At 53.0% G+C, this 23,920-nt stretch overlaps 1 protein-coding gene across 4 annotated transcripts in view; it reads left to right on the top strand.

The window, feature by feature from the left end:
• Positions 1-504: 504 nt before the first annotated feature.
• LOC105481618 (EBF family member 4) overlaps positions 505-23,920 on the top strand; it is a 66,273-nt gene continuing 42,857 nt past the window's right edge. The window contains exons 1-7 of one of the 4 annotated variants that reach the window (XM_011741338.2): positions 505-813; positions 1,319-1,440; positions 12,816-12,972; positions 13,205-13,268; positions 13,440-13,495; positions 15,170-15,243; positions 16,797-16,865. In XM_011741338.2, the coding sequence (XP_011739640.2) occupies positions 505-813; positions 1,319-1,440; positions 12,816-12,972; positions 13,205-13,268; positions 13,440-13,495; positions 15,170-15,243; positions 16,797-16,865 (851 nt within the window). Of the gene's footprint in view, positions 814-1,229; positions 1,441-12,815; positions 12,973-13,204; positions 13,269-13,439; positions 13,496-15,169; positions 15,244-16,796; positions 16,866-23,920 lie in introns of those variants that run through there. The other 3 variants (XM_071079574.1, XM_071079575.1, XR_011613480.1) reach the window with 3 other exon arrangements.

Below are 23,920 nucleotides of genomic sequence, written 5' to 3' on the forward strand. Positions count from 1 at the left end.
GGCGTCAAAATGAGCAGCAAGTCCAGGCACAAGGCGTCGGGCGCGGAGAGTACGGCGGATGCTAGGGAGGGAGATGAGTCCGCGAAGACGCCGGGGCTTCGTCCGGCGGCGACGGGGAGGCCGCGGAGGTTCCCGAGCGCTGCAGGGCGCGCACCTCCAGCTCGGGCCGGGCTCCCTCGTCGCGCGGCCCCAGCTCCTCCCTGAGCGGGTCTCCGAGGCCCCCGCCGAGCTCTTCCGTTCCCTCCCGTGGCCTCCACCAGGCCGCAGCCCCCAGCCCGGGCGACCGACTCGCCAGGGTCCGCCCCGCCGCCGCGGCCCGGGCCCGGCCGCTCCTCCCCCGATGATGTCACGTCCCCGGCCGCCCCTCGGCCGGCCGCGCCGCCCCGCCCCCGCCTCCCCCGGGCCCCCGTCCCCTGAGCCCGCCCGCTCCCGACATCCCTCCTCCCGCCCGCGCTCCCTCCCTTCGGCTACCGCTCCCCCGGGAGCGGCGGCGGCGGCGGCGGGATGGCCCGGGCCCGCGGCCAGGCCCCGGGGAGCGGCGGGCGGCGGCGGCCGCGGCGGGGCGGCGCGGGAACCGGGCCCCGGGGGGAGTCGGCCGGGCTGCTGCTGCTGCTGCTCCAGGTGCTGCCGCCCGGGGCTACGGCAGGGCCGGGACGCCGGGGCACGCGGGGCGCCGGCGGCGGCGGCGTCTGCTGGCCCGGCGCGGCCCCAGCCTTTCCCCGGGACGCGCGGCTGCTGCTGCTCCTGCCGCCGCTGCCGCCACTGTCGCCGCCGCCGCCGAGCTCCGCGCCCGCAGCCTCCGCCTCCCGGATGGTAATCAGCGCCCCGCGCTGGCGCCGCGGGCGGGCGGGAGGTGGGGGCGGCGAGGGGGAAAGGGCGGGCAGCCCCGAGCCCCCGCCTTGCCCGAGGCAGTTCCCGGGGCGCTCGGGCCCCCCCCTCCGACGACCGCGGCCCCGGGCAGCCGCCAGAGCGCGCCTCTGGGGCGCCTCCGCGCGGACCGGGTGCGGGCTCCGCTCCCCGCCCTCCCCGCCCCGCTCGCAGTCCGCCCGCCAGCGCTCAGGCCGCGGGGGAATCCCTCCATCTCCCCGCCCCGCGCCCCAGGAGGGGAGGGGACAGCGCCGGCACCCGCGGACTTGCTTTCTCCGAGGGAGCGCCCAAGAGGCGAGCGCGCACTGAGCCGCCCGGACTCGGTGCTGCGCTGCTGGAGGCGCCTGGTGCCGTCGGGTCGGGCTGAGCTAGACGCCTGCAGCCTCGGCGGGACCGGATCCCGGGCGGCGGGGGCGCCCACTCACTGCGCGCTCTCATGTTCCCTGCGCAGGAGGCTCTGCCCCGCGGCGGGCTGAACCTGAAGGAGGAGCCGCTGCTGCCCGCCGGCCTGGGCTCAGTGCGCTCCTGGATGCAGGGCGCGGGCATCCTGGACGCCAGCACCGCGGCGCAGAGGTAAGCGCTGGGACCAGACCCGGTGCGCTCGGGTTGGACGGCTCCGCGCCGCCTCGGCTCAGCTTGTTGGAGCTGCTGGAGCCAGGGGCGGAAGGAGCCCTAACTCTGGACGGTCCCGGCGAGCTCCCCCGCCCACCCCGTCCGGAGCGCCTGTGCTGCCTCCTGAGGTTGTGGGGCGGGCCGGGGCGGGGCTTCTGCCTCCACTCCAGGCTGTCCCGGCAGATGTATGACGGCTGCTCGCGGGTGCGGCGATGAACGCCACCCCAGCTGGGCCGTCTATGGCTCTGAGAGAAGAGGCAGAGCCCCAAGCCATGACCCACAGCCACCGGCTGTCTAGGAACGTCCAGCCCCTCCTTCCTGGGCAGTCCCAGTGCCTCTCCTTGTCCAATTCCGCAGCTCTCTGTCAGGAAAGGCACGAAACCCAGCCCCCTTTTTCCTTTCCCACGCCCCTCAGAATTGGAGGATGGGGGTGTGCAGACCCAGAGAAGCGGCTGGGGGCTGGACAGTGGCGAAGAGATGAGGTGGGCAGTCGGTCTGGCTGGACTGATTGGCCTGAGAACCGGGCAGGGGCCCTGCCTCTCCCTCAGGTGTTTTTCTGGTAGGTCCTGTGGAAGGCAGAGAGTCCCTGGGAACCCAGCACCCGCGCCGGTCTCCTCTGACTCCTTTGCAAGGATCTGGGAACGTTAGTAGGGGATTGACTCCAGGATTTGAAGGCGAACTTTAAAAGTTTATTGACCTGCCCCTAAACCACCTGCACCTCCTGGCTTTTTGCACCTTCAGCGGTGACCATGGAGGGAGGCATTTAGGTATCCCATGGAGAGTCACTATGGTTTAGGATTAGGGAGGTGCCAGCTCTGCTGACAGCTGGGACAGGGTTGGCACTGGGCTTCCCAGAAGTCTGAGCTGTTGCAGCAGCCCGAAGGGATTCCGAATGGGGGGCTTAGGGCAGACCGGGCCTGACACAGGAGCCCACATTCACACCCAAGAGGACGCCTCAGTCTCACCCTGTAACAGACACACCGCGCTTCATGCGCAAACTGAAGCCCGTCCTTTCCTGGCCCGTCAGGAGGGAACACTGTGGGGCTCTGGAGCTGATCTCTTCCGGAAGAGAAAGGGTCTTGTGGATGAATTAATTTCCAAAAGTTTTACAAGGGATATAGCTATATTCCAGAAAAATTGGAAAATAAAAAATTTAGTCCCTCCTCTCTAATACTACTACTGTCAACATTTTAGTGTATTTCCTTCCTATTTTTCTTTCCATTAACTTGTGTTTTCCTGTGCTATGCTTACAATTCCACTTCCTGCCTGATCTTCTGTTGGTTCTGGCTTTTTGTTCAATTTGAGACGGTCAGTTTCTTTAACATGGCCCCCTCTTTATCCCCACCACCTGCTGTGTGGCGAGAGCTCTTTGTAAGAGTGGATGAGGAGTGCTGACAGGGGCCTCTGGGAGTTAAGATTCCATTTCTTTACCTCTGTGCCTACCCAGAGGCAGGTCTGATGAAGGGGAAGCAAATGTGAAGGAGGCAGTGCCCTTGGAGTCTGTGTGGGGTTCAGAGCGTGGGCCACAGCAGTGGTGTCTGCACATAGTGGGGCTGCGTGGGCTTGGGGTGTCCAGTAGGAGTCCCCACATTGTGAGGGCCACATTGCTGGGATGCAGAGGGCTTCTGCAATGTGAACAGGGGCTTTCTCGAGGCTCAGTCTGCTAATCCCCAAGTTTGGAGACTTCTCTGTCTCAGGACATAGACTGGGAGCCCCCACTCGCTTTGTTGTTCAGCTGACTGTCCTCCCAATCCCAGAGGGAGCCACTTTGTCCTTCCTTCCCACTCTTCCTCGTGTTGTCTGTTATCACTCCGGTTGTATCTTGTTCCTCAGTCAGTCCTCTGCGCAGGTCTTCTCATCCCAAATCAGCAACAGTGAAAATTCCTCCCCCTGCCCCTGCCCCCGCCTACATCCGCTGCCTGGTTTCTCTCCCTCTTGTCTCTGAGAAACTTGCACGGAAGCGCTCTCCCAGAAGGCTCCCTGGGATCCGAGAGGTGGCTTTGACACCTTCCTCAGCCTCACCCCACATTTGCCTGGTTGTCAAGGCTTAGGAATGTTCCTTTCCGTGTCCTAGTCCCAATCTCAGTGCCCTCCGCCACCGCTTTTAGCAATGAAACCCCTGGCCCTCCACCCACTTCCTCCCTGGCTTGAAGGTTAATTGCACCCTGGTTACCACCTCAGCCTCCTGGCCCAGTACCTAGCCCCAGCCATTCACCACTCCCCTAAAACCATCCTCCCTGCACTGGGGACCAAAGCAGTATTTCCAAAGTACTTTTTTCTGCTCATGTCTCTCTCTGATTACAAATAAAGTGACCAGGCTGGGCATGGTGGCTCACACCTGTAATTCCAGCACTTTGGGAGGCCAAGGTGGGCGTTCACTTGAGGTCAGGAGTTCGAAACCAGGCTAGCCAACAGTAGAGAGCATCATCTCTACTAATAATGCAAAAATAAAGTGGGCGTGGTGAAGCATGCCTGTAGTCCCAGCTACTTGGGAGGCTGGGGTGGGAGGATTGCTTGAGCCTGGGAGGCAGAGGCTTCAGTAAGCCAAGATCACACCACTGCACTCCAGTCTGGGCGGCAGAGTGAAACTGTGCCTTAAAAATAAATAAGTAGGCCGGGCGCGGTGGCTCAAGCCTGTAATCCCAGCACTTTGGGAGGCTGAGACGGGCGGATCATGAGGTCAGGACATGGAGACCATCCTGGCTAACATGGTGAAACCCTGTCTCTACTAAAAAATACAAAAAAAATTAGCCAGGCTAGGTGGCAGGCGCCTGTAATCCCAGCTACTCAGGAGGCTGAGGGAGGAGAATGGTGTGAACCCGGGAGGCGGAACTTGCAGTGAGCTGAGATCAGCCACTGCACTCCAGCCTGTGTGACAGAGCGAGACTCCGTCTCAATAAATAAATAAATAAATAAATAAATAAATAAAATAAAATAAAATAAAGTGACCAACCCCCAAGCCCCACTGCTTCCTCATGGATATCTCCAACATTCGAGGCCTATCATGGTCTGACTCCAGTCTTCCTCCCCAGCCTCCTCTGCATGATACTTGGCAGGCAATGGATACTTGGAGAATTAGCTGCACCACTGGTTAAGTGCTGTGGTCTATTGAAACAGTCCCTCTGCCCTCAGCACCTGCACATCCCCTGCATTAAGTCTCACCAGCCTCAGGACTCCCTCCCACACCCACCGAGCCCAGCACCTGCTCTTTCTATGCCCTCCCACCATGCCCAGGGCAGTGGTTTTAGTGCTGCCTACGAATGCTTACCACAGGCCAGCATCTGCTGTCCTCTGCCTGTCCCGGTCCTCCTTGCCCTGCCAGCTGGGGCCTTCCATTAAGGCAAGGGTAGCGGTCTGTTCATCCTTGTGTCCACAGCACCTGGGGCAGGCTCAAGCAGTCCATGCGGGGTGGGGGTGATGACAGTCTGCCAGAGGAAGCAGGAATGTTTCCCAGAGGGCTCCCAAGTCCCCTTATGTTGGGTTCCCCTCTTAACTTTAGAAGACTCCAGGTTCTACCTGACCCAGGAATCAGCTACTGGAGCAGCTTCTCCTGCCCAGTTCTACAGCTTGGCTTTTACAATAATGCCAAGATTTTACAGAAGGTGGGTGGGGAGGAAAAGGCCCAGAAGGCCTGCTAAGATGAGTGAGGGAGGCTGTGCCAACAGGAAGGAAAGGTCTGAGCAAAAGAGGGATAGGGAGAGCAGAGGGGCTGCATACCCTTAAACTGGAGGCAATGGGGATGGAAAGGCTGGTGGAGAGGGCTGCCCTCTCCCTACCAAGGTCTTCCTACCAGGGAAGTCTGCACAAGGACCCCTGCCCCTGCCCTGAGCCAACAGGACTTTATCTCTAAGATCCATTTGCCCAGCCCCAGCCCATCTTCCCCTGACTCCCCTGAAGACCCAAGTCCTCCTGCTGGCACACTCAGCATAGAAGTAGCTCTCCTTTCCTTCTGATATGCTTCCCAGTCTGGGGAGACCTCTGGAGGGCCCAGGCCAGGCCTCCCCCTGGAGGAGACCCCTGGAGGACCTAGGCCAGCCCTCCCACTGGAGCTGGTCCCAGCACACTAGCAGGGCCCCGGAGAGGGAGGCCAGCTGGGGCTGCCTTTCCTGTAAGCAGCTGCAGGCTAGCATCCCTGCTAGGAAATGCTTTTGTTTGTTTTAATAATTCATAGCCGATCTTCAGCCTGGGACCTGGCAGGCAGGCCTGTGGGTGGGTGGTGAGAGGGTGGGCAGAGAGCAGTGGAGTGGGGAGTCTTTAGGTGGAATTGAGGGCCAAAGGAAGAGGGGGAGAGCAGGCCTGTGAGATCCTTCCCCCTCCCTCTCCACCTCCTTCAGGGACTTTGGTCACTGTACCAATTTCCTGGGGCAGGTGAGCTGGGGCAGTGGGAAGAGGGAATAGGGACCTCCCCCAGACCCAAACCTCACCTCCAGCAGGACCATCTGGACACAGGCTCTGGGCAGCTCTCTGCAGCCACCAGGTCCTCCCTGTGCGAGCATTGTTGAGGTGGGTGTGCCCCACTGAGCTGCTCCTTTTATCTTCCCCAGTCTGCAGCATGGCCAGGGGTTGGCATGTCAGGGACTGGGCAGGGCCAGGCCAATAGATCTTGTCTGGGGCATTAATGCCAGGCCCAGCTTGATCATCATCAGCAGTCCCGGGGTCCAGAGGATGCCTTCAGGGGAGAGTGGGGCCCAACGGGATGCTTGGAGGAAGGGGGGATGTAGAGGAAAGGGACTGATGGAGCCCTGTCAGGATGGGACTAAGAAGAGCCACATTTGGCAGAGAGAGACTTGGGGGAAATCTGTGGAAAGGGATGAGATGCAGGAGTCATACTCTTTTTGCTCCTTCCACTTCCTGGGATGAGGGGTGTCAACAAGGAGCCTCCCCCTATTACTGATGAAAGTAGGGCTTGTCCCCTGTAGCCCCAGCATCCCAGACTCAAAGACAAGTTAGGCCCAGGTCAAGGCACAAGCTCAAAACCTTGAGTTATCAAGGCAGTCAAGAGTTAGGATTTGGTGGGGAGAAGGGAAGGCAAGAGGCCTGGGGGTGCCTCTGAGAGGAGGCTAAGGCTCCAGCCTCGGTCATTTGTCCTCTGTGGGATTTGAGCTGGCTGTGGCTAAATTGCTCACATTTATAACAAGCATGTAGTCAAGGATGTGAAGAGCCATGAGTAGCCTTGGGAAGAGAGAACAGAGACTGTGAGGGGGGCTGTGTCTGCACCAGACAGTTATGCTGTGGCAGGGGTGAGCAGCTGCCATGAGAAGGGCCCTGGAGTGTCCTGCTCAGCCTTGCAAAGGAGCATCTTCCAGGACCTGCTGGGCAGCCCCAGCAATAGCAGTCAGACACCTCTGCAGCTTCCCACGTCTCCCCACATGCATCCGTGTATACTCTGGAGCACAGTCTACCTGAATGGCCTAGGCTGTGAAGGTCAGGTTGCCCTTGGTATTGGCTTGAACCTGGATTCTTAACAGTGCTCAGGAAGTCCATGCACACCCATGCTCACTACAAAGCATGTTAACTCTGACCAAAATGCATCTGTGCAACGTAAATCTTTTTTGGTGTCTCAAACAATCTCCTTTAATTTTCGGCCTATTTAACAAAAGATGGGAAGGAGGTGAGTGGGGCACAGTGGAAATACAAAAGTGAGCATATTCTCTTCCCAAATCTGGGTTCTTTAATACGGGAGCAAATGTCCCACTGCCTCAGGACACTCTGGAGTTGAGAAGAAAGTGTTTTGAACATTGTGCTTGAAACAATCTTTTTAAGAAAGCGAGGAAATGTATAATTCATTTTGCAGTCTTGCAAAAGTGGTTAATGTGGCTGATTTTGTCACTCAGCTGCATTTCTCTGGAAAAGGCGCTTATGTGGCATGGTTTGTTCACTAATGATGCTAAGTGAATAAGCTGTTTCTGAATTATGGGCGTGAGCATTACATGTGCCAGGTGAGGCAGTTCTTTCTTGTATTTGTCATAAACTGATACCTGCCAAGCTGCACTCAGGCCCTTGGGGCTGTAGCTTTACTGGCATCCATTATACCTCAGGCCTCTGAATGGCTGGCAGTTGGTACCCACCCACATCTCCTCAGGACCCTTGGTCAAGGGTCTGCCTCCTCCACTGTTATCTGCTTCCCTTTGCTTGAGGACTTGCTCAGGCTGCCAGAGCCTGCTCTGCCCACTTGCACAGCAGCCCAGAAGTACCTGAGAAGTAACAGCCCTAGAAGCCCTCCACCAGTGACTGACTAGAGTTGGTAGATAAATACCCCAGCTCCCTCACCCATCCCTCTGGTTGGATAATGCTGAGGCACACATTCCATGCTGTTTCCAGAGTTCCCCATGGGATGGAGCTCCAGGTGCCCACAGTGTGGAGTTGTTGAAAATGCACCCTCTATATGCTGCGTTCTCATCTTTGTCTCACCCCCAACCCCCAGTGTTTCCAAATCACTGCCCAGATACACTGTTGGTACCTCCACTCCCTTGCTGTGTGTTTCTTGCTTATCCAGCTTGGGGTCAATCAGGAGAAGGGAGCACCATCCACACCTGCCTCTGTCGCTCTCGAGCCCTATTCCCTGCAATGTGCTGTTCCTTGTGTCCTTCTCTGTCTCTTGTTCATAGGAAATATCCTTTACTCATCTTGTCTTGAGCTTCTCCAAGCCTGGCAGGGCCATGAATAGGGTGAACTGGAGACGTTCCCAGGCAAGGAGCAGCCTCATGTGCGCTGCAGGGCTCTTGCCCACTCTGCGGTCCTCCTCTGGTTGGAAGGGGGCTGGGGCTGTCATTAACACTGCCCTGTTGTCCACTGCACGGATCTTTTCCTGAAGCTGTAAACTAACCAGTGCTGCTCCACCGGTGGGTGTGAGCCTGGGAGGATGAGTGTGCCTCAGACCCACTGAGCTGTGCTGGGAAAGGGCAGGATGCCGCTCTGGGCTGCCTCGGGGCAGTGGACTGAGCCCAAACCTACTATGGGGCAGGGCACAGGCATGCAAAGCAGGGAAGCCCCTTCATGCCCCCAGCTGGCAGGAGATGCTGGCCCAGAGACCCCCGGGGAACCTGCTGTCTTCCCCCTCCCCAGGTCCCTGTGCCCTCGCTCCTGTGTAATCCCCTCCTGCAGGGATGCTGAACCCTGTGAAGGAAGCTTGGCTTGGGGCTTATGCCAGGCTTCCCAGGTCTGGTCCTCAGCAGCCTGTCAGAAGCTGGGGGGCATCCAGGACCCAGGAATGGCTGATATTTGGGTGGGACAGGAAGCTCAAGCCAGCATCTTTGATTTATGCTGCACTAGTCTGGAATTTGGCCTGAGCACTTGCAGGGTGTCTGTGTAGAAAGGGCATGTCCAGTGGTCTGGGAGATTCTGTTCTCAGCACCCACCACTCCTCTGGCAAGGCCTCCTTTGCTCTCTACAGCCTCCCTCCCCGCTGCCTGAGAGCCTTCCAGGCCCCTTCGCTGGGCTGGATGACAGGATAAAAATCCACAGGGACCTGGGGTTGCTTCACAAACCCACCTCCTCTGACCTTCTCTCCCACTAGGTGGTCCTGGAACCCATCCCCAGTGGAGTTCAAGTTAAGCTGGTCCTGGGAGCAGGAGGGAGGAGCTCAGGGTTGAGGCCTCATTAGCATATTCATCAGCAGTAATCAGGGCCCCGCTGTGATCGAAAGCCCTCTTAGGGCTTCCCTGCCTCTTGCTGGCTGGGGAGCGGGTGAGGGGCGATCAAGGCCTCAACTTGAAAGGACTGCAGCCTGAGAGCGAGGGGGTGGAGGGAACAGGGAAGGATGGAGGGACAGTGAATTCCCTAGGGAAAGGAGCATCTGTAAAAACAATCTGTGGTCAGAAAGAAAGGTGCCGAGCAGAGCAGTGGCTCAAGCCTATAATCCCAGCACTTTGGGAGGCCAAGGCAGGAGGATCACTGGAGCCCAGGAGTTCAAGATCAGTCTGGACAACATAGTGAGACCCCATCTTTCCAAAATTAATTTGCTGGGCGTGGTGGCTTATGCCTGTAGTCCCAGCTATTCAGAAGGCTGAGGTAGGAGGATCATGTGAGCCTAGGAGGTTGAGGCTGCAGTGAGCTATAATTGTGCTGTCGCACTCCAGCCTGGGTGACAGAGCAAGATCCTGTCTCAAAAAAAAAAAAAAAAAAAATGGTATTGGAGGTCCCCTCCCCTCATCTTGATCAGGGACAAGAAGACTTATGGCTTCTACCTCCTAAGTCAGCATTTCATGTGGACCACTGCGGGAGGCTCCGGGGCAAGCTTTCAAGAGGAGGAAACATTTTCATTTTACTATTTATTATAATTTGTATGTGTAAAGCAATAGCAAGTGCCTCATGCCCATGACATCCCAGATGTTAATGGCTTAGCGTGAAGTCTAGTAGAAGAATAAATTGATTTAAAGTTATATGAAGAATAATAGTAAGTAGTGGTGACTGTGGCAGCCATTGTCACAGGAGCACGCTCATGGTGGGCACCTGGACAAGCTGACCTAAGTGGCCCTCAAGGCAGTTCCCCATCCTCTTCGCTTCCCTGCATCCCTGCAACAGTCTCTCACTTGTCCTCCACACGGCACCCTCCTTTCCCCCATAGCATTTTTAAGCCTTGCCTGGCTTCAGAACTTTCTAGTGGCCTTTAGTCATGTTTCCCAAGCCATGACCCTCAACAAAAGTGCTCCGTAACCAAGCAAGCAGGGTGTGTTATTTGGCGAGGCATAGTGGTTGGCACCTGTAATCCCAGCACTTTGGGAGGCCAAGGTGGGAGAAAGCTGGAGCCCAGAAGTTCGAGTCCAGCCTGGGCAACATATGGAGACCTCATCTCTACAAAAAGTAAACAAAATTATCCAGGCATGGTGGTGCGTGCCTGTAGTCCCAGCTAGTCAGGAGGCTGAGGTAGGAGGATTGCCTGAGCCCCAGAGGTTGAGGCTACAGTAAGCTGAGATCACACTACTGCACTCCAGCCTGGACAACAGAGCAAAACCCTGTCTAAAAAAAAAAAAAAAAAAGTTACTCCAAGCTGGGCATGGTGGCTCACGCCTGTAACCCCAGCTCTTTGGGAGGCTGAGGCAGGAGGATTGCTTAAGTCTAGGAGTTCAAGGTTGCAGTGAGCTATGATTACGCCACTCCACTTCAGCCTGGATGACAGAGCAAAACCCTGTCTCAAAAAAAATTATTCCATATTGGGCGTGGTGGCTCATGCCTGTAATCACAGCACTTTGGGAGGCCAAGGCAGGAGGATCATTTGAGCCCAGGAGTTCAATACCAGTCTGAACAACATGGCGAAACCCTGTCTCTACAAAAAAATTAAAAATTTAGCCGGGTCTGGAGTCACCTGTAGTCCCACCTCCTTGGAGGACTGAGGCAGGAGGATCATTTGAGCCAGTAGGTCGAAGCTGCAGTGAGCCGTGATTGCACCCTGCACTCCAGCCTGCATGACAGAGTGAGATCCTGCCTTGAAGAAAAAAAGGCAGGGCAGATCTTGAATCCAAGTCTCTCTGTCTTCAAATTTGTATCTTTAAAAAAAAAGGACTCCAAAACTTAGCAACTTAAGACAACAAATATTTATTATCACACAATTTCTGAGGTCAGAAATAAGGGAGCAGACTAGCCTGGTGGTTCTGGATCAGGGCCTCTCATGAGGCTGCAGCAAGATGAGAGCTGGGGCCACAGTCGTCTGAAGGATTGACTGAGGCGGGTGGATCTGCTTCCAGGGTTGCTCATGCTGGCAAGTCAGGACTGGCTATCGGCAGGAGGCCTCAGTTCTTCTCCCTGTGGACCTCTCCATAGGGCTACTTGAGTGTCCTCAAGACATGGCAGTTGGCTTCCCCCTGAATCACTAATCCAAAAGAGAGAACAAGGCAGAAGCTGCAGTGCTTTCATGATCTGACCTTGGAAGTTATATGCTATTACTCCTGCCCTAGTCTCCTGGCCCCACAGGCCAATCCCAACATAATACAAGAGGGGGCTAACTAAGGGCATGAATCCCAGGCAGTGGGGATCACTGGGAACCATCTTGTAGACTGGCTCCCACTCATGCAGAGCACCAGCCCTAGCCAACTCAAGCAGGGTCCATTCCTGGAGGGTGTCCCAGGCCCCCCCAAATACACCCATGTCTGTGGCCACAGCACCCTTTTCTCAAGGGAGGCTCTGGAGCCATGAGAGATCTAAGGAACACCCTTTGGAAGGCCGTGGCTCAGAGAAGAGAATCTAACCCCTTCCCTTGGAGTCTATGTCCCTTCATGATCTGGCACAAACTTCCAGTACAAACTTTCCTTCTTTCACTTCACATTTCGACACCTGCGGTACAGCAGCAGCCTCTACACATCCAGCCATTCCTTATGCTGTTTATTCTGTCCTTTTCCTCGTTCACCTATTGAGCTCCTGTTTATTCCTCAAGGACTTAAGGAAAAGTCACCATTCCATGAAGCCTTCCCTTCATCTCCTATAAAAAGAATTAATATTTTCTTCCTTTGCTTCTCGAGTTTTTGCATGGTGACATCTTTCGGGGGGCATCTGCCCCTTTGTCTGATGTCGTACCTCTCTGTCTCTCTCCCCTCTTCCAGGCATTTGCCTCCAGCCCCAGTTGTTGCCGTGTGTCCAGTGCTTGGTGTATCATTGGGATGCAGGGGATATTTGGGGCAGAGGGAATCCCTTCCTCCTGCTGTCACCCTGGCCTTGCTTCTGGGCATGGTTTCTGATGAGCCAGGAGAGATCCCTTAGCAAGGCCAGATGAGAAATTCCTCCTGCCCGAGGGAGCCTGTGGTTGTCTCTCCCAAAGCCTGGAGGCAGGTCCCTTTACATCTTGGGGGTGCTCCCCACATTCAGCCAGGGCCCAGGCCAGGCAGACTAGTGGTCCTGAACCGGTTTGACGTCTGCAAGGGTCTGATGGACATCATCATTCCCCAGGCAACACCACAGGCTCATGACAGCCTCAGCCTGGGCTGGGGTTTAGTAGGATATCTGTTCTAGGGCCCCTTGGGTCTCCTTGAAGCCCTAAAGGGCAGTCACAAGAGCTTCTGGTCAGAAAGACGGATTGGTTCATACTTTTGATTTTGGAGACTGGCCTTGCAAAATGTGCGGCCTAGGGAAAAGCCTGGGAGGGAGTCTGACAGAGTCTCCTCCTTTGCAGTCACCACTGTGCCTCTTGTTTTCCAGGGGGCAGGCCGGGGTGCCCTCAGTGCTGAGAGACCTCTATCTGGAAGCGAGATGGCCCTGGTCAGGCTGGAAAGGGCCTGTCTAGTTGGATTAAACTCTTGGCATCTTGGAGCCATGTCCTGGCCAGCATGCCTGCCTGGCCCGAGGCACTGGAGTCTTTCTCACTGGGGGGCCCTTCCAGTGGTTTCCCAGCTCTTTTCCTCCCACAGTGGCGTGGGTCTGGCACGAGCACATTTTGAGAAGCAGCCTCCCTCCAACCTCAGGAAATCCAACTTCTTCCACTTCGTGCTGGCCATGTACGACCGGCAGGGGCAGCCCGTGGAGGTGGAGCGCACAGCCTTCATCGACTTTGTGGAAAAGGACCGAGTGAGAGGCTCGTGGGCTTGGCTGGGACTGGCCCTGGGAGGGAACCCCCAACCACACACACACGCACATAGGCGTGCACACACACACACACACACACTGGGCAGATGAATGGATGGATGCTGGCTGAGTGGCTGGAAGGGTGGGAAAGAAGTTGGGGTTAGGAGAAGGGGGTGGGCGAGGGAGGCTGGAGGATCCCTGAGCACCCAAGCATCCTCCCATCTTGTCCCTGCAGGAGCCCGGGGCGGAAAAGACTAACAATGGGATCCACTACCGCCTCCGACTGGTGTATAACAATGGTGAGTGGAGACCCCTGCCCTGCCTGGCCCTGCCCCTGAAGTCTGGGCACTGCAGCATCATGCAACACCTAATGCCCCACGTGCCAGGCCTGGGGAGGGTGTGATGTGGTCTGATCATTGAGGCTGCCCATGCTCCCCCGGCAGCAAGCCCTGTCCATCTTCCCATCCTAGGACTTCGGACGGAGCAAGACCTCTATGTGCGTCTCATCGACTCCATGTCCAAGCAGGTGAGTCAGTGCAGGGGGTGCTGAGGCCCATCCCACTCTCTTTCCGGACCCTGCCCCACTCTGGTCGAGCCTCCTTGTTCCTGCCTCATCTCCCTATGCCCTCCGTCCCCATCAGCCTAGCTCCCCCAGTTCCCACCCCAGCCTGTGCCCGAGGGTGTGTGGCTCTTGCCCTCTGTTCTAGAAAAGACAATATTTGTGCAAAAACCCTGGCTTGGGTCATGTTTCCTAGCAGCCCAGCTTTAGATGGGAACTCAGGTGCAGGTAGTTTATTTGGGGAGATGGGAGGGGCTGCCGGGAGCAGGGGAGGGAGGCAGGCTGGACAGAAAACTGCACAGGGAGCTCTGGAGAAGGAGTGGCACCAGACATGTCCCCCTTCGAAGCAAATACCAGGATTTTGTACCCCGTATCAATTAGTCATTGGCTGGGAACCACTCCTAAGGGTAGCACGTAACCTCCCAGACATTTTCAGACCAGGCAGTTCCTATCCACTGAGAGCAGTTCTCAGGAGGAAGCCCTCTGCAGCAGACATCAGCCACAGCCATGGGAAGGTGCACGTGTCCAGTAAAGGGGATGTGGGCACAGCCCCGAGAATTTCCACTGCAGACCCTCAGTACCTTGCTGATGTGACGGTCACGGGAAGGAGGCTCAGAGGCCAGCATAAGGAGCTGGAGGAAACTGAAACCTGAATAGGCCCTGATGGAGTCTGCCAACACAGGGCCCCAAATCTCAGGGCTTTTCAGAGAAGCTGTGCATGCTGGCAAGGAGGGGGCTGAGTCTCCAATGGTCCAGATTAGTGGGGTAGGAATGCAAGGTGGAGATTTGGGCTTCCTACACAGGCAGGGTCTTTTGGCAGCCTCCACCCAATTCCAGGGCAGAGGGAAGAATGGTTTTTCTAGAATACCCATGGCCACTGGGCTGGGGGAGGCAGGCCAGGCAGTGCCCAGTGGAACTGTCGAGGGGATGAGTGTGGAAGGGGTTCGAGGAAGTCGACAGGGAGAGGGATCCCACAAATGGGGGAAGGCACAGATGGTTATAAACTGGGAAGGCAGATTTGCAGTTAGGAAGCTCACTTCTTGCTTCTGGGCAGAGGGAGGCTGGAAGACTGGTGAGGAGGTGATGCAGCAGTCCCAGGGGAAGACCAGGCCTGGGCTGGGGATGGTATGGGGGAAGAGGCGATAGGTATCTAGGGGGAAGAGGCAGCTGTGCAGCCCTCGGAGCTGACTGGGCTGGCAGGGATAGCTGAGAAGGACAACACTCATCAACAGAAGCAGAGGTCCGCCAGGACATGGAGGATACACACAGGAGGATGCTGGGGGAGGGGAGGGGCCTGGTGCTGGGTGGGCACAGGAGTATGTCTACCCACCAGCCACCTGACCTTGGTCCTGGAGCCCTCGGGAATCCCCTGCCCCAAGCAGAGCCAGCTCTGGAAAGAGCCGCCTGCCGACAGACAGAATCTGCAGACTTCATATCATTCTTGCCAGCCGGTGGTGGTCCAGTTTGGGAGGAGGGATTATCCTCCGCGTGGGCAGCCCAGAGCAAGGCAGAGGGCGTGCTCTTCCCTGGGGCAGGGTTTCCCTGGGCCTAGGCTTGGAAGATGCCAGGCCCATCTGTGCTGCCACCTGCACCTCAGAGGAGCCTCCTTCCCCTCCAGCCTGTGCACCTCCCTCTCCCCAGGCTATCATCTATGAGGGGCAGGACAAGAACCCCGAAATGTGCCGAGTGCTGCTCACCCATGAGATCATGTGCAGGTGAGATGGCCATGTCACTCACACCTCGCCCCTCTGCCAAGGCGTTGCCGAGGACTCCACCCAGGCCCTGCCCCCTCGCCGCCCTTGCCCCTGGCTGCTCTCTGCTGCTGCTCCCTGGAGAAGCCTGGTGGCAGGTGATGAAGGGAGAGGGTGAGGCCCCTGGGCACAGCGCTGGCTGAGAAGAGGGTCCTTGAGGCCCCATTAGCCTGGCCTGTTTATGTGGCTTCTCCGAGTGTTTTTGTAAGAGAGGCCTCCTGCCGCCACTGGGAAGCTTAGCTAATAAAGCTCAGGGGAGGGCTGCTGGGGATGTGGGAACAGGGCCTGGGAAGGCCTCTGGGATTAGCTGAGAAGCTAATCTTTGAGGAAATTTTGAACCCTAGGGCAGCTCTCTGGTGGGGCAGGGTGGGAGTGAGGAGGTGCACAGCTCTTGGTTCCCTTTTCCCCATTATCCAAGAGCTTGGCATTTCTAGTAAGGTCTCCCCAGGAGATGCCAGTCATACAGGGTCCTCGGAGGCAGTTCCTGATGCATGGAAAAGAGAACAGGGTTCTGAAATCTGTGGTTGGTAGCCAGGCGCCTGTAATCCCAGCTACTTGGAAGACTGAGGCAGGAGGATCGCATGAGCCCAGGAGTTCAAGGCTGCAGTGAGCGATGATTGCACCACTGCATTCTAGCCTGGGCAACAGATCCAGACCCTGTCGCTAAAAAAATAAATAAAGTAAAATAAATTTAAAATAAATAAATCTGTGGTTGGAACTGTGGCTACCCTTGGAAAGGGGAGTGACAAGGAAGAGGTATGACTGGCATCTGGGCTGCTGGCCACACAGCACTTCTTGGTGTGGATGCTGCTTTCACGGATAGATTAACTTTGTGGCCATTCATTGGCCAGGCACAGTGGCTCAAGCCTGTAATCCCAGCACTTTGGGAAGCCGAGGTGGGCGGATCACTTGAGGTCAGGAGTTCAAGACCAGCCTGGTCAACATGGTGAAACCCCATCTCTACAAAAATTACAAAAATTAGCCAGGCATGGTGGTGCACACCTATAATCCCAGCTATGTTAGGAGGCTGAGGCACGAGAATTGCCTGAACTCAGGAGGCAGAGGTTGCAGTGAGCCAAGATCACGCCACTGTACTCCAGCCTGGGTGACAGAATGAGACTCTGTCTCAAAAAGAAAAAGAAAAAAAGATTCACTTTGTGGTCATTCATGAGCTCACTGTTTGAGCTCCTGTCTCTGCGTGGACTGTGTTTCCATAGAGAGAGACCCTGTAGGTGACCTGCCGCCTGCCCTTTCCTGAGTCCTCCAGGAATGAGGTGCCTTTGGGGCAGGGCTCTCTGGCCAGCCTCAACCCCAGGCTAGGCTCTCAGGGTCCCTGCGGAGGAGCCACAGCCTTTCTCCCCCAAGGCCCTGGGAGTGAGCCCCTCCAGCCCAGGGATTCCACACTTGAGACAGGACATCAGCACCCTCAGCTCAGGGCGCCCCTCACAACTCACACACTGTCATGGCCCCCTCCTTCCTTGGCTTCCGCCTTCCCTCCTTCCTTATCTTTTCTTCAGCCGGTGCTGTGACCGGAAGAGCTGTGGCAACCGGAATGAGACGCCCTCAGACCCCGTCATCATTGACAGGTACAGACTCGGGGAGGGGGCCTGGAAGCTCAGAGGGGAGTGGGGGAGGGGCGGCTGTTTTCAATCACGGAGCACCAAGGCTCAAGGGAGGAGCGGAGCAGCCAGCTCCCAGGGCACCAGGTTGGGTGGCTCTGAGCAGAGAGAGAAACTGCCAGGCACCAGGGAGCCTCCAGCCGTGGCCCCTGAGTGAAACACCTGGTAGCCAACTTTCTGGAGCTGCTTTCCCCAACTCCCTAAGAGAAAGAGCCGGGGAGGGCAGGGAGGCTGAGAGCCGGGTGGGAAGGGAGGGGAGGAACCAGCACTCAGGGACGGGCTGCCTAGGTGGAGTGGCCAGCGTGGTCATGTCAGCAAAAACCGGGTTCAGGTTCCCAGTTCACCCCTGTGCTGTCTGACTTGACTTCTCTGAACGTTCGTTTCCTTGTCTGGAAAAGTGGGGAAAGAGCTGGTGGGTTTCGGTCACAGAATTGTTGAGGTACTGTATGTGAAAGTGCATTTGCACACCAGGATTTCTATTTCTTTATTTTCTTTTTTGTGTATTTGTTTTGTTTTGTTGAGACAGGATCTCACTCTGTCACCCAGGCTAAAGTGCAGTGGTGTGGTCATGGCTCACTGCAGCCTCGATCTTCGAGGTTCCAGTGATCCTCCCACCTCATCCTCCCACCTCAGCCTCCCAGGTAATTGGGACTACAAGCACACACCTCCACACCTGGCTAATTTTTTGTATTTTTTGTAGAGACCGGGTTTTGCCATATTGCCCAGGCTGGTCTTGAACTCCTGGGCTCAAGCAATCCGCCCACCTCGACCTTCCAAAGTGCTGGGATTACAAACATGAGCCACTGTGCCTCACCTACTTCTTTTTGAAGAGGAAATGCATAAATAAGGTGCAAAATTCAAATGGTACGAAACAGTAATTAGTGAAAAGTAAGTCTCCTTCCACCCCTATGTAGAGCATACTGTACATGTTATTTTTTATTTTTTGTAACAATGTATTTTAGATATTCCATATAGGAACATAAGCCACATCTTATTCTCCTTTTAATAGAAAAAGCATTCATAGGTGCAAAAATTCAAGAAGTTTAAAAGGGTTTACAGCAAACTGTCTCCCACCTCTGTCTCCCAACCCATCTATTCTCCACCAAATAAGCTACCACTATTACCATTTTCTGTTTTATCCTTCCTGAGACAGTTTGCACATATACAATAAAATAGTTATATGTTCTTTTTGTACCCTTTCCTTTTGTTTTTATAAAAATGGTGACAGTGGCTGGGTGCAGCAGCCCATGCCTGTAATCCCAACACTTTGGGAGGCTGAGGCAGGGAGATTGCTTGAGCTAGTGAGTTTGAGACCAGCCTGGCCAACAGGGTAAAATCCTGTCTCAACAAAAAATACACACACAAAAATTAGCTGGGCATGGTGGTGTACATATGTGGTCCCAGCTGCTCAGGAGGCTGAGGTGGGAGGATCACCTGAGCCCAGGAGGTCTAGACTGCAGTGAGCTGTGATTGTGCCACTGCACTCCAGTCTGGGCAACAGAGTGAGACCCTGTCTAAAAAATAATAATAATAAAATTAAATTAAAATTAAAATGGTGGCGAGAAGCACAACTTTCAGCACCTTTCTTTTTCCTTGAAAAATTTAGATCTGGGAGTTTACATCAGGACACAAGTCTCCTTATTCTTTTTTTGCCACTGCAAAATATTTCATTGTATGGGTATGCCACAATTTATTTAAATAGTCGGCTATTGCTGGACATTTTGGTTGTTTTCATCGCTTTCAGGGATTTAAAAATGCTGCAGTGAATTACTTTGTTCATGTGTCATTTCACACGTGTAAATTTATATGAAGGCTATTACTAAGTAGAATTGCTGGGACAAAGAATATGTGCATTTGTAGTTTTGATAGTTACTGCCAATTCGACCTCTGTAAGGGTTATACCAACTGCATTGAAACCAGCAATTTTGAGAATGCCTATTCCTTACACTCTGGCCAATTAAGTGTTTTTGTTTATTTGTTCAATCAACAATTGTTGAGCATCTACTCTGTGCCAAGATCTTTTCTATATGCTGTGGATTAAGCAATGACCAAAATAGACAAAAAGCCTTGTGTTCACGGGCTTACAATCTGGTAGGGGAAATAGACGTTAACAAACTAAATGAGTAAAATGCATAGCATGTTAGGTGGTGATAACAGCTAAGAAAAATAAAGCCATTGAGGAAGATCTGGGAGTGCCTAGGAAAGAAGGTTTGAAGCTTTAGGGTATTTAAGGTCTCACTGAAAAGATGACATTTGAGCCAAGACCTCAAGGAAGAAAGGGAGTGAGTGATGTATTTATGTATCTGGAGGAAGAATGTTCTCGGCAAGAGTGTGCCTGCTGTGTTTAAGGGACAACAAGGAGGCCCAGGTGGCTGGAGCAAGGAAGATAGTAGGAGGAAATGCTGTCAGAAATAATGAATAGGGCAGAGGAAGGCACGGCCATGCAGGGTCTTATAGGCTGCATGTAGGCCACGCCTGTGGATCACTGTAAGGGCTTTGGCATGACATGGAAGCCATTGAGGGGTGTTGATAATGATAAGACCTGGCTTATATTATAGCAAGATCACTGTGGCTGCCATGTTGACAATGACCTGTATGAGGCAGGGAGATGAGTTAGGAAGCCAGTACAATAGCCCAGGTGAAGGATGATGGAAGCTGAGACTAGGGATGCAATAGGGGAGGTTGTAAGAAGCAGCTGCCTTCTGTATACATTTCATTTCATAGGCAGGACTGACAGGATTTGTTATGGAAGGAGAGAGAGAGAGAGTCAAAGATTCAAAGATGTCTCCAAGGTTTCTGACCTGATCAACTTAGAAGGATGGAGTTTCCTGAGAAAGGTGTGATTTGGGGAAGAGCAGGTTTTGGAGGAGAAAGATCTGGAGTTTGGTTTGAGCATGTTATGTTTATGATGCTCACTAAACATCCAAGTGAGGAGCTGAAAAAGCCACTGAAAACATGAGGATGGGTCTCAAGACAAAGGTTCAGGCTGCAGATGTAAATTTGAATGAATGAAATCATCGAAGGGATGAGTGTTGATAGCAAACAGAAGAGGCCTAATAACTGAATCCTGGGATGTCTAGTATTTAGAGGTCATTGAGACGTGGAACCAGCAAAGGAGAATGAGAAGAAATGACCAGTGAGGTAAGAGGGAAGTCAGGGGAGTGTCAAGTCCTGGAACCAAGATAAGAAAATGTTCCAAGAAGGAGGCATCTGCGTCCAGTGCTGCTCGTGGATATGATAACAAAGACTAGGGACTGACCATTAGATTTAGCAACGAGGAGGATATTGGTGACTGCCACAGGAGCCACTTAAGTGGAGTGGAGAGGCAGAAGCCTGATAGGATTGTGTCTAAGAGAGATCAGGAGGAGAGAGATTGGAGACAATGAGTAGAGGAACTCTCTTGAGTTTTGCTCTAAAGAGATCCAAGGAATCAGATGATGGCTGGAGCACAGTGTATGGCCAAGAAAAAATGTAGCTTGCTCGTATGCTGATGAGAAACAGCCAGGAGGGAAGGGAAAAATGAGGATGCAAGAAAGAGGGGAGAATTGCTGAAGCAATATCCTTCAGGTGGCAAAAGGGATGGGACCTAGTGCACAGATAGAGAGGCTGGTTTTAGCTGGGAGCATACACAGTTCATCCGTGGAAAAGCAGGGAAGACAGAGAACATGGACACAGAAGTGAATAAATGGGTATATCCAAGTGGGAGCTTGGACGTTCTCTTCTGATTGCTTTGTTTTCTCTGTGAACTAAGAACCAAGGTCAACAGTTGAAGATAAGGATAGGGAGGGAGACACTAGAGGGCGTGATGTAGTTATCCAAGAGAGTGAGTGAACCAGGGGGATGAATATCTTGTGATTGACAAGCAGCACTGAGGGTATCCCTGATGTTTATGATCATAAATTTGGTGATAACTTTCTCCAGCCATGTTGAGCTGCACAGGTGCAGGTGCAGAATAGGTGAGTGGTTGCATAAAACCAGAGTTAGGGGTTTGTCAGTTGAGTAGAAGGAAACATGAGAGGGCAAGAGAGTGAAATGTATGTGCAAGGGGATATTTATTTTTTAAAAATGAAAAGATTTAAGCTGGGTAAAGAGAGGAGTGTGATGAGAGTGTGGATGTCGATTCTGATGGGGCCAAAGAATTGTTGGAGTTGAGATATGAGACAGGGGTTGAGCTGGATATTAGCTGCATGGAGAATGGGTTGCCTGCAGATGGGATTCAGGGTTAAATTGGTAATGCATGGCCAGGGAAGGTGGAGATAAGATCCTTGGAGAAAAGATGCTCACGGAATGGAGAAGAGAGTGCATTGGAAGAATTATCTGTCTATACTGACATTGAAATAATCAAGAATTATGACAGGGACAAATGTTCAAGGGTGTATATAATTATCCAGGAGTAAAGCTTCATGGAGTGAAGGTAAGTGATCTTGGGGAAGATAAACGGCAGCAACAAGCACTGGTTACCTTAACTGTTTTTTCTCATATTTCTGCATCGTGTAAGTGAACAGCGGTATCCCAGTGACTTCCATTTCTCTTACTCTGAGTGAGGTTGAGCCCACCGGGTCTATTTAAAGGCTATTTGTGTTTCCTTTACTGTGAAGTGCCTGTTCATATCCTGTGCTTATTTTTCTTTCCTTCCCTCCTTCCTTCCTTTTTTCCTTCCTTCCTTCCTTCCTTCCTTCCTTCCTTCCTTCCTTCCTTCCTTCCTTCCTTCCTTCCTTCCTTCCTTCTCTCTCTCTCTTTCTCTCTTTCTCTCTTTCTTCTTTTTTGACAAGGTCTTGCTCTGTTGCCCACTCTGGAGTGCAGTGGCACAATCGTAGCTCACTGCACTTCGACCTCCTGGGGTCAAGCCATCCACCCACCTTAGCCTTTGAAGTAGCTGGAACCACAGGCTCACGCCAACAAACCCAGCTAACTTGTGTATTTTTTTGTAGAGATGGGGTTTTGCCATGTTGCCCAGGCTGGTCTCGAACTCCTGGGCTCCATCAATTCTTCTGCCTTGGCCTCCCAGAGTGCTGGGATTACAGGCATGAACCACAACACCCCACCATGTGCTTCTTTTTATATAAATTACTGACTTTTTAAAAAATTGATTTGTAGGAGTATGTATTAATGAAATTATCCCTTTGTGATGAGTTGTCCGTTTTTTTAAGTCATTCAACTTTGCCTATGATGAAATTTGCCCAGTTTCTAAATCTTTTTTTTTTTTTTTTTTTGAGACAGAGTCTTTCTCTGTTGCCCAGGCTGGACTGCAGTGGCCGGATCTCAGCTCACTGCAAGCTCCGCCTTTTCCGGGTTTACGCCATTCTCCTGCCTCAGCCTCCCGAGTAGCTGGGACTACAGGCGCCCGCCACCTCGCCCGGCTAGATTTTTGTATTTTTTAGTAGAGATGGGGTTTCACCGTGTTAGCCAGGATGGTCTCGATCTCCTGACCTCGTGATCCGCCCGCCTCGGCCTCCCAAAGTGCTGGGATTACAGGCATGAGCCACCGCGCCCGGCCCTAAATCTTTTTTTTTTTTTTTTTTTTTTTTTTTTTTTTTTTTTTTTGAGACGGAGTCTCGCTCTGTCACCCAGGCTGGAGTGCAGTGGCCGCATCTCAGCTCACTGCAAGCTCCGCCTCCCGGGTCTACGCCATTCTCCTGCCTCAGCCTCCCGAGTAGCTGGGACTACAGGCGCCCGCCACCTCGCCCGGCTAGTTTTTTGTATTTTTTAGTAGAGACGGGGTTTCACCGTATTAGCCAGGCTGGTCTCGATTTCTAAATCTTTTACATACTCTGGGTTTTCATTATATTTAGAAAGGCCTTTATCACTCCAATATTATTTTTAAAATGTATCCTGTGGTTTCTTCCAGGACTTAGATGGTTTCATTGTTTACATTTAAATGTTTGATTCATTTGAAAAATATTTTGTTATTATGTCCTATATGATACATGCAAAAGAAAAATAAAACAAAAATTTTAAGGTATAATAACCAATGTACACATGTGAACCTACCAACAAACTTAAAATTAGAACATGAGAAATAACACTGAAGCCAGCTCCTCCCAGTCTCATACCACTGCCTAACCCTCTCCTACAGGTAAACCAAGTTTTGTGTTTATCATGACCTTGCTTGTTAAAAAAAAAAATTCATCACAGATTGCATCATCCTAAAAAAAGTGTGTAGGTGTAGTTTAGTTGTGCTTGTGTTTAACTTCATAAAAAAATGATATCATGTTGCGGCAACCTTCTGCAATGCTCTTTTTAAATTGAGCATATTTCTAAGATTTATCTGTCTTGTATTTAGGTTTTGCTATTATAAGCAAAGCTGCTATGAGCATTCTTGTTTGTGTCTCTTAATTTGAATAAATACAAGAGTTTGTTTAGGATATAAACTAGGACAGGAATTGTCAGGTCATGGGATACGCACGTGATCATCTTAACAAGTTAGTGTCAACTGTTTTCCAAGGTGGTTTGACTAAGTAACACTTCCACCCACAATATTGAGTTTCTATTGCTCCATATCCTCACCAACACTTAATAATGTCACACTTCTTATCGTTTGCCAACCTAGTGGGTGTACAGGGAATTTTGTGATGGCCTTAATTTGCATTTTCCAGATTACTATTGAAGTTGAACATCTTTTAATTTGTTTGTTTGCTTATTTATTTATTTATTTATTTATTTAATTTGGGGACACAGTTGCACTCCGTTGCCCAGGCTGGAGTGCAGTGGTGCAATCTCGGCTCACTGCAACCTCTGCGTCCCTGGTTCAAGTGATTCTTGTACCTCAGCCTTCTGAGTAGCTGGGATTACAGGCGCGCCATCACACCCTGTTAATTTTTGTATTTTTAGCAGAGATGGGATTTTGCCATGTTGGCCAGGCTGGTCTCAAACTCCTGACCTCAAGTGGTCTGCCTGCCTTGGCCTCCCAAAGTGCTGGGATTACAGGTGTGAGACACGACATCCGGCTTTTTGTTGTTGTTGCTGTTGCTGTTTTGAGACAGGGTCTCATTCTGTTGTCCAGACTGGAGAGCAATGATGTG

Source organism: Macaca nemestrina, chromosome 15, assembly GCF_043159975.1.
Source record: "Macaca nemestrina isolate mMacNem1 chromosome 15, mMacNem.hap1, whole genome shotgun sequence".
Taxonomy (NCBI): Eukaryota; Metazoa; Chordata; class Mammalia; order Primates; family Cercopithecidae; genus Macaca; species Macaca nemestrina.